Source organism: Bombyx mori, chromosome 11, assembly GCF_030269925.1.
Source record: "Bombyx mori chromosome 11, ASM3026992v2".
NCBI lineage: Eukaryota > Metazoa > Arthropoda > Insecta > Lepidoptera > Bombycidae > Bombyx > Bombyx mori.
In genome coordinates, this window is record NC_085117.1 from 7,324,836 (window position 1) to 7,334,292 (window position 9,457).

Sequence of the window (9,457 nt, forward strand, 5' to 3'; positions counted from 1 at the left end):
TTCATAGGCATTACAAAATGAATATCGTTATCCAGCTTGAGAAATACTCTTAACATTTTATTTTTTCCTACCTATGCTGATAGCCTTGAGAAGCTATTTCAGCTTCTCCTTGACGTGTCGGTGAGCTCACGGGGCTCAAACCAGGAGTATTGCTAACACTCGCCCTAGCAAGAGCTCGCAGATTTACCACCGGGTCGGAAATGCGACCCACTGAGAAGATCCGACGAGAAACTCAGTGAGCTGTGTCTATGGGTTAATTCACTCGTCGAACCCTTCGTCGCAAGCAACGTGTTCGACAAGGACGGTGACCGATATTTAATTTTGTGGTACCTAAAAGCACCGCTAATGGATCGGGAGGATCCGTAATGATGTGTTAAGGGCGACGTCGACTCTCAACATGTTGCAATGCATTTAGATATACATATTTGCGAGTTACAATTAAATAAACAATTTACGTACGTTAATTATCTCCAAGGTCTTTTTTTACTTATAAATTATATATCAGGTTATGTACTATATATATCATTATAGTAATTTATATTTTGTGATTTTTAGTTTACTCCTGAATGATTTTAATAGCTAACCTTCAAGTAAGTAGTTTGCAGGCCGTTGATCATGTTATTCTACATCAGCAACTTCAATAGTCAAGATTGAGATGCCCGGTATTCAGATGCGTTGGCACCCTATTTCATATCTCACTTACAAGTACTTTGTGTGTACTTCAAGTGTGGAAGTATAACTTCGAAGAAAGAATACCATCGTAGGTGTAGGAAAAATCAATTTTTTTTATTTTATTTTTTATTGCTTAGGTCGGTTGACGAGCTCACAGCCCACCTGGTGTACAGTGGTTACTGGAGCCCATAGACATCTACAGCGTAAATGCGCCACCCACCTTGAGATATAAGTTCTAAGATCTCATTATAGTTACAACGGCTGCCCCAGCCTTCAAACCGAAACGCATTACTGCTTCACGGCAGAAATAGGCAGGGTGGTGGTACCTACCCGCACGGACTCACAATAGGTCCTACCACCAGTAAAAAATCTAAATATATTTGGACGTAGAATAGCACCACTCAATGTCTTCACGGGGGTGTCGTAGAAAGCGACTAAGGCATACTACAGAGAATATGTAGCGACTTTCAGAGTATTATTCCTGCGTACTGCGATCATCAACTGACATTTAGTATTAGGGCATAATTTAAATTCGTTTGGAACTTCTGGGTCTAAGGAGGGACTTCGGTTCCCTCTATATTTTATAGAATATGTTCCATAGGGAGTGCTCTGAGGAATTGTTTCCATCGCACCGCCCGCCACTGAAGTAGAGTTTATCCATACTGCGTTCATCCACAGTGCGTTTCCAGAGATCTTTTTTGCCACGTACCATCCGGCTTTGGAATGAGCTCCCCTCCACGGTGTTCCTCGAGCGCTATGACACGTCTTTCTTCAAACGAGACTTGTGGAGAGTACTTTACGGTACGCAGCGGCTTGACTCTGCCCCTGGCATTGCTGAAATCCATGGGCTGCGGTAACCACTCACCATCAGGTGGGCCGTATGCTCGTCGGCCTACAAGGGCAATAAATTTTTAAAAAACAATTCACATGCATAAGCACCATTGTGGCGGTACCCATCATAGAAACAATATATTTGACAGATGCCTGAATCTCGCTTACATTTTCAAGACAAGCTTGCAATAAAAGTTCCGAACAACAAAATTTGGACCATCAGTCTACCGAGCCACAGGTATCACCGACTCGGTGGAAGATTTTCCCGCCGTCGTTAAGCCTATCACCATCATTCTGCATGGTTCGGTCGCGAAACAGTCCTAAGATCCGAACTAAAGTCGAAAAGAACGAGTCTCAGTTGTATATTAACAGTACTAGCATCCGGCGTAGCTTGAATAGTCTCTGGCTACCAATGAACAGATAGGAAAAAAAATAGTACCAAAATGTGGGCTGCGAAACATTTCACATATATTTAGAGTTTCGCAATTTATTTTTCTTAGCGTCTACAACCACACGGTACTTACGGTACATTTACCGCATTTTTTCTAAATTGACCACCTACCATACATGTTACTATGGTGACAAATTTTACTGTCTGTGTTCTAAAGATTTTTATAATGGTTCAACTTAATGCATAATTTATTTACTACTAATACTCAGTTTGGTTAAATCGTCCTTTATAAATATAGTTGGAATTGGTTCCAATGGTTGCAACAGGATGATGTTCTGTAATAATTCAGTTTCGATAAGGTTCAGACTGTTGTGCCCCAGGAACAGATGTATTAAAATGTATTTGTCATTCACATTTACATTTATGCTCAAACTAGGCTTGCAAACATCTTCCACACACAAAAATTTTGGGTCACTGTACTTATAAGTACTTGAAAAACAGCAGTGAGCAGTAGTCAATTGAAAGAATTTTGAGAATTTTGTGATAAGAAATTACTTTTTTATGACCAGCCCAAATTACATGGCTATCTTGGTCATAAATAGGATCGTAGATAAATGGCACACTCTTCTTAAAAATCATGAAACTTGTAAACTACACATATTTTAAAAGACAAAATATTATTGTAGGTTTTTTTTTTTAATAAAAATATCCATTTTATGTTATGTATTTATTCCGAGCTGAATACAATAAAATGGTCATCTTTGACGGTTTTGTAAGTTTAACACATAAATTTATGTAGATGGTACAGGTGAATGCCTTAACCTAATGCAGTAATGCTGCAATCTGAAACAACCAAAAATAAATTATATTGTAATTGTTAAAAAAATCAATTTTATACAATTTAAAATCTTGTATTACTTGCTGATTGTAGATATAGCTTGGCTGGAATGTAGGCACTGGCAATGATAATGAAACCATAAATTTAGAGCCCTTCAAGGGCATAAAATAATTTTCAAAATTATTCAATCTTTCGATTTAAAAATAAATTTTCCAGGTAAAACTATGAAGAACTGGGTACATACATACTTCAATAAAGTAACAAAGACAAATAACCTCAAAAATTCGTACATAGCCAGTATTATAGCTAGTAATTTATTTTGGAAAAGATGTTAATCTTACAATCTATCGCAGCCTCCTAGCTTCACGTTCAGATTCAAGAAGAGTGAGGATGTCTCCGTCACGGACGGGTCCTTTCACGTTTCTGATGATCTGACGGCTGGTCTCCCCAATGAACTCGACCTTCACTTGAGTACACTGGCCCTGAGAACCAGTACGGCCAAGCACTTTCACGACACGAGCAAGAACGTTGGGTTTATCCATTTTGGCTTGTAATATCGAGCTTAATGCAATTAACACACGTGCACCAAAGCTGGCGTGTTTCGAAAAGAATTATGAAAGTTGAAAGAACTGACATGAGGGTTAGTCCTTGACAGTTGACGTTTTCGAAATTATTGTGGTCAAAAGTTTAGTCGATTTTTATTTTGAATGTAAGGAATAAACGGGTTTTTTTCTTGATTAAAAGATTTTCCAGCTTTATTGGAACGAAATTATCACCTATGGAGGGTAGAGGTAAGGACAACCGTCCCTGTGTGTGAAAAAGTGTCCGTTAAAATCTGCTAAATAAGGGTAGCGCTACAGTAGCAATCGGGTAAATTTAAAAAAAAGGCGCTGAAAGTTATTAGATTAAGATAAAGAGACAGAAAAGGACGAAAGAACTATAAGGACTACAAAATCACAAAAAGTATTTTATTTATAGCTGATATGAAAATACAATCGATGTCTCCACGTTTTACGACAGCAATAACTTTAGGTTATATTGACGAAATTAGTTTGGACTACGTAAACATGTGAGGTCTTGTTTATAACACTGTCACTAACTACTCTAGTCATTAAATATATTAAATTTCCTAACTCAGCATACTTCAATCAGTTAACAACTGCTCAATTCATATCATACCCTGTGCCTATGCTAGCACCATTCTGGAGTATTTTTGAACTGTTATTTAGTGCTGAAAGTGGGACACTTTTTCAAGTTTCTCCCATATGAAACGGTTCTCCTTACCTCTACCCTCCATACTGCACTATAAATCAAATAAGTTGCCCATATGTAAAAATATTTCATGTCAATGTAACAATGCTATTGCATTGACACGAAATCAAGATAAATACCAAGTACGTATGCGTGTATATACATTTTTGAGATATTAGTTTCTCTGGTTTTTTTTAAATCATTATAATTGTATTTACTTAAATAAAAATGATCAAAGCGCAATATCTGTGCCGATAGGGCAGATTGATATCTCACTTGTATACCTACCATAACCAAGTCTGTCATAGAACCATAGAAAGAATAATTCATGGATACAAATAAAAAAATATAAAATTTGATAGGCTTTTAATTCAATAAAATTTACCCAGGAAAATAATAAACGCTTTAAGAGAATTGCTTAAAAACATCATTAAAAACGGATACTGCAAAATCCACGTCTTCTTTAGTAATACACATCGGTGGAGTTATTTTCAAGACCTGTAAATATATTTTTTTCAAATCTACGTTTAACAAAGATATAAATAAATGGATTATTGTTTTTTTTTATACAAGTAATAGTTTAAATCTACGCAAAATCCACACCACACGAATTTTATTAATCAACACCGTCATAGTGAATTTTGAATTCATAGAAAATTCTGCTCAAGACCCAAAAAAGACGAGAAAAAAAAGAGAAGAATTATAGTGTGAGCTCATATTAATTAGTCGTGCAGACCAGATTGTTGAGTCTCAAAATTGAGAAATCGAAGTCCATCTATCAAATACAGTTCCATAACACAAAGTCATAATATAAAGTAGTAACGGCTATAGTAGGATCGTGGTTATTTCATAGATGGCTTTGCAATTTTATTATTTCGCTCACAAAATTAACATTTCATCTTTAGATAGTAGTTACTCAATTTTTATTGCATATGGTTGCCGTATCTATCATGCATGAGACACTGTTACGTTCCGGTTTTAATTCCTGTTTCCAGACTTCAATCTTATATCCCAAGGTGGCGAGCAGCGTTTACGTCATGGTGCTTATGATTATGGACTGACTAGTACTACTTAACAATGTCGGCCATAGCGAGTGCTTCTTCTCTTCTTGCAGTTTAAAATCAAATCTCAAACTGATGTTGGGAAGTTACTATGTAAAGAAAATAAAGCTGTATTGGCTGATAAAAAAAATTACATTTAGGTTCCGACCACCAAGACCAGTCAAAACGCCAAGATCTTTTAATCTTTGATGCATTCTTATCATGCAATTGTCACTCAAATTTTCTTTAGTGCCTGGTCTAACTAGTTCCATTGCCAACATCAGACCTTTACCCCTGACGTCACCAATAATCGGAAATTGTTGTTGAAGCTGTATTAATTGACGAATAAAATATTCTCCTATCTTCTTGCAATGATCTTGAATGTTTTCATCGTCAATCACCTTAAAAATACAGAACTATTAAAGTGGAATGAAACGACATCTCATTTACTGAAAATTCGTTTGCTGACTTGAAGCCGACTTCGATTAAGATATCAGATACTATGCAATCTGCTTAGTAAAATTAAAAGTTTTGTCTATCCTAATAAATAATATAATAATAAATAATACAATAAAATCTATCGCTTATTCATATTGTAAATATCAATCCTTCGACGATGTGATTCACTAAAATAGGATTCACTGTATGTATTATTGAAGTCATGCGAGACAATATAATGTAAGTCCAGACTCCGAAAACTAAATATTTTTCACAAAGATACTGACTTAATTCGGGTATAGAGAGGTCTTGAACTACTAAACCCACGAGGCGGTCAATGGAAATCTGGTGGTGCTATGGCGAAGTGCTTTCGGTTTTGTAAGTCACTAAAACACTCGTGGTATACACATATTCGTGGCATATTAGAGCAGAGGGAGGTGGAAACAAGTAAGATAAGATTGAACATGTGTCCTCTTATGTAAGAGTGCTCACATTTTGCTGGCTTTCAACGATGGTATTGTTAACAAATCATGCTCATAAGTATAAAACTACACTCGTATGCCATAAACTATTAAAAAGTAAGAATATGTTTTTCCTAACCTCCAATACAGCCACGCCAGCTGCTGCCGCCAGAGCATTGCCACTAAAAGTGTTAAAGTAATTCGCTTTAGTATGTGCCTCGGCGATTTCTTTGGTCGTAACTACAGCTGCAAACGGCAACCCGTTAGCGATGCCTTTCGCCAGCGTTACTATGTCAGGAATGATACCGTGTGATTCGAAACCCCAGAAAGTGTCACCAGTACGCGCAAAACCAGTCTGGACCTACAGAAACATGAATATGAGACAAAGATCCTTGTTGATATTTACGATTATTTCAAAGTGGTTTAGATTTAAAATTATTAGTGTAAAACGAAACGTATTACTGATGCTAAGTGATTGGAAATTAGAGATTGGCGTTTAATCGTCTACCTACGCTTTAAGCGCTTTTTAATAATATGCTAACGGTTGAAACTTCCATCGGAACGGAAGAAATTAAAAAAAATATATTAAAAATTGTTAAGCTACAAATATTGTTATGCGTACCTCGTCAGCAACAAATATGCCACCATGCTCTTTAATAAGCTGTTGAGCTCTCTTAATGTAACCCTTTGGGAACTGCACGATCCCTCCAGCCCCCTGGATAGACTCAGCAAAGAACGCCGCTACCCGTCGACTAGGTATCGAAAACTCAAGAACCTACATAGTTAAGGAAATAACGTTAAGCAAAATTATCACCTTTAGTTCCATTTCGTTGGCAACTATGTGTACTATTGACTCAGTAATAGGGAAAGGTCATGACACTAATAAGCTAAACAATAAAATAAAATTAATAAAAGAAACAAGTAAGTATTTTGTACAATTAGGAGTACTCGTAGCAATCCAATTATGTACTTTTTTATATTGGATCCAATACTAACATTTCTAAATAATTATGGAACTAAATATATATTTCTACGCTAAAACAATATCGTGATGTTGGAAAATTAACCTCTCTAAAGTTTAATGGTATGAAATATTTATTTATTCCACTGGTTATTTATCTAATGAAGAATGACATTTAGGTTTTTTAAACAACAAAAAAATACCCCAAAATTACCTCTTTCAATTGATCGATATATTTATCAGTAGAAAGACAATCTCCCGTACAGGAGCACGAGTCTGGCACTTGAGAAATGCAATCCCGACATCCACCCCATTCATTTCTAAATGGATCTGGAACCATGGCCTGTGGTGCAAAAAGGAATATCGCAGGCCAACAAACATATTAAAATGTAGCAAAATTTAAAGACGAAAATATTATTCACTTAATATAAATCGTTACGATAGGGTTCGGAGATCTTAGATGATAATAGTGTGCTCAGTTATTAATCAGAAGATACGACTGTTCGATTCTGGGTTCGTTCATTTCAGTCACTTGTCCAACAGATCTGACCTATTCCTTTTTATTGTGATTAGTGCGGCAACACTATTGTAATGTTTTAAACTCAAAACAGTAAGACTATTGACTGTAATTTATGTGTTCCTGTTCTAGCTAAGCAAATGTTATTAGCAATTTCAAAGCTTCACTTACGTGATGAAATCCAGGGGGAACTGGTATTGGTTGCCTGAAGCTTTGCATTGCAGTCAATGCCATCATGCTACTAGAGTTACCATGATACGAATTTTGTAAAGAAATAATATCGTTATGACCAGTGTAACATTTAGCTAATACTATCGCTAAGTCATTAGCTTCCGTTCCGCTATTCGTCAAATAAACGACCTAAAATCGAGGGAATTATAAATATCGTAAACCGAAGTACTTCTCAGTGTGCTTAGTGCGAGTTTTATAACGTTCTCGATATCGTAAAAGTAACTGAAATTTGTATATAGTTGGAACAGCGCCCCTAGCGGGAAACGTAGGAAAACGTTTCAGCTCCACACAAATTTGAGTTAGCTTTTACACTATCGAGAACGTTAAAAAACTCTCACTAAGCACAGAGGTGTTTTCGGCTTAAAAATGTTGCACATATCCATCGAAACTCGTAACTTCGCAACCAAAAACTTCCAAGTATATTTGAAAATCAACACCGAATTGTATTCTTATTATTGTTGTAAAATACATAAGATTACGATTACGAAGTTGAACCTTTAATGCTTCAATTTTTAAGCTATTGTATAGCTTTTATCGCGGGCCTTGAGCGCGGCGACCGAATCATGAATTTCCGTAACGAAAAAAACCTTACACCCTCACTTCGCCTACCATGTAGCTCGCGTTCAACACATTCACACGTTGCGCTTGTGTAGTGTTTGTGAATAAGCGCGAGGCGTGACGTCACACTGCATGCGCATCATGAAAATCTGCCCATCTCTCACGCGCTGTATAGCTTATGAGTGTGAAGGGAAGTTAAGGTTTTGCTTTTATTATTGTTTAATATAGCGTGGTCTTGTTTAATTATTGTTTTAATATTAAATTATAATTGCATAAGTTGATAAAAAATGCTATGCAATAGCTTTACCGCGGCAGTTCCCGAGTGCCACACGTTTTTTTTATGTCTGAATTTATCATTGATTACTAACAAAACGTACTCACTGCGCACACATAAAATAAATAGTACTGCTAATAAGAAGTCAAACCTGTAATTTTTCCGGAAGCTTAGAAGTTAGTTTTTCGATAAATTCAAATTGTTTGGAATGTCTATAAAGTGTCGTAGTATGCCACAGTGTCTTTAATTGTTCTTCGACGGCTGCTACTATCTTCCTAAAAATGTTTGTATACTTAGTTTATGAGAATGTTCGTTTTGCCACATTAAATAAAAAATATTAGTGTGGCTAATTTCGTAATACCAGTTAGTGCATTCTAAATCACCTTTCATTTCAAGGGTTTCACAGCTTTGAGGACTCGATCTCGTATGTCGAGTACGGTAATATCATTGACGGTACGATATCTTTGGACTCCGGATAACCATTTTGCATAAGGGTTTCCCCGAATTTGAATAACATTAAAGTACGTGTCAACAAAAAATGAACGTAGACAATAAACTAAGTAAAAGCCTACCTATGACAGTGTCCAACAGATACGGTAAGTATCCCACCAAGTAAATCCAAGTATCTCCTTCCCTCGTGATCATATAACCACTGCATGTGGCCTTGATGCAGTAACAATGGTTTTTCATAAATGCTCTTTATAGCCGGTGGGTTTTTCGTCAAAAATATGTCATCAACTTTTTCCCAACTTAAGCCCTAGAAGTGAAAAACGTCTAATTTTGTTTCAGTTAAACGACTTCTGGATAGGGAACAAAATTCATTAATTGGTGCCATTCTTTGATTTATCGTAAACTAGACCGAATTTTGTTGAAGCTAAAAGATCAACATTGATAAATTTAGTTAGCTGTGCGAATGTCTCTAGTTAAGATATATTAATGAAGTATTTATGTAGGTAAGCATTAGATGAAGTCTAATTTAATTTTCCCGCTTGCG

General features: G+C 36.2%; 2 protein-coding genes and 1 long non-coding RNA gene across 3 annotated transcripts; 1 reads left to right on the forward strand and 2 right to left on the reverse strand.

Annotated features, from left to right (window-relative positions):
* Nucleotides 1-2,606: 2,606 nt before the first annotated feature.
* RpS28 (ribosomal protein S28) lies at nucleotides 2,607-3,340 on the reverse strand (the record flags this gene model as incomplete). The annotated part of the gene is given in 2 exon segments (NM_001044215.1): nucleotides 2,607-2,737; nucleotides 3,074-3,340. A coding segment is annotated over 1 exon segment (198 nt). The 3' UTR covers nucleotides 2,607-2,737; nucleotides 3,074-3,076.
* A 746-nt stretch (nucleotides 3,341-4,086) lies between these two features.
* On the forward strand, nucleotides 4,087-5,603 carry LOC134199667 (uncharacterized). The gene is made up of 2 exons (XR_009974246.1): nucleotides 4,087-4,126; nucleotides 4,979-5,603. It is a non-coding gene; the product is annotated as an uncharacterized LOC134199667 (long non-coding RNA).
* LOC101737717 (alanine--glyoxylate aminotransferase 2, mitochondrial) lies at nucleotides 4,335-9,457 on the reverse strand. Its single transcript, XM_038013911.2, has 8 exons — nucleotides 9,036-9,457; nucleotides 8,615-8,738; nucleotides 7,572-7,760; nucleotides 7,098-7,226; nucleotides 6,545-6,697; nucleotides 6,062-6,283; nucleotides 5,179-5,424; nucleotides 4,335-4,481 (listed from the first exon to the last, which is right to left on the reverse strand). The coding sequence occupies exons 1-8, from the start codon at nucleotides 9,119-9,121 to the stop codon at nucleotides 4,389-4,391; spliced, it is 1,242 nt and encodes a 413-aa protein (XP_037869839.1). The 5' UTR covers nucleotides 9,122-9,457; the 3' UTR covers nucleotides 4,335-4,388.

Excerpts from the sequence above, each read along its gene's own strand:
- LOC101737717 (XM_038013911.2), bottom strand. The coding sequence starts at position 9,121 with ATGCAGTGGTTATATGATCACGAGGGAAGGAGATACTTGGATTTACTT. Across the intron at positions 6,284-6,544 it reads GCATATTTGTTGCTGACGAG|GTCCAGACTGGTTTTGCGCG; the intron begins GTACGCATAACA and ends ATGTTTCTGTAG. Across the intron at positions 4,482-5,178 it reads TTGGTGGTCGGAACCTAAAT|GTCTTGAAAATAACTCCACC; the intron begins GTAATTTTTTTT and ends ATATATTTACAG.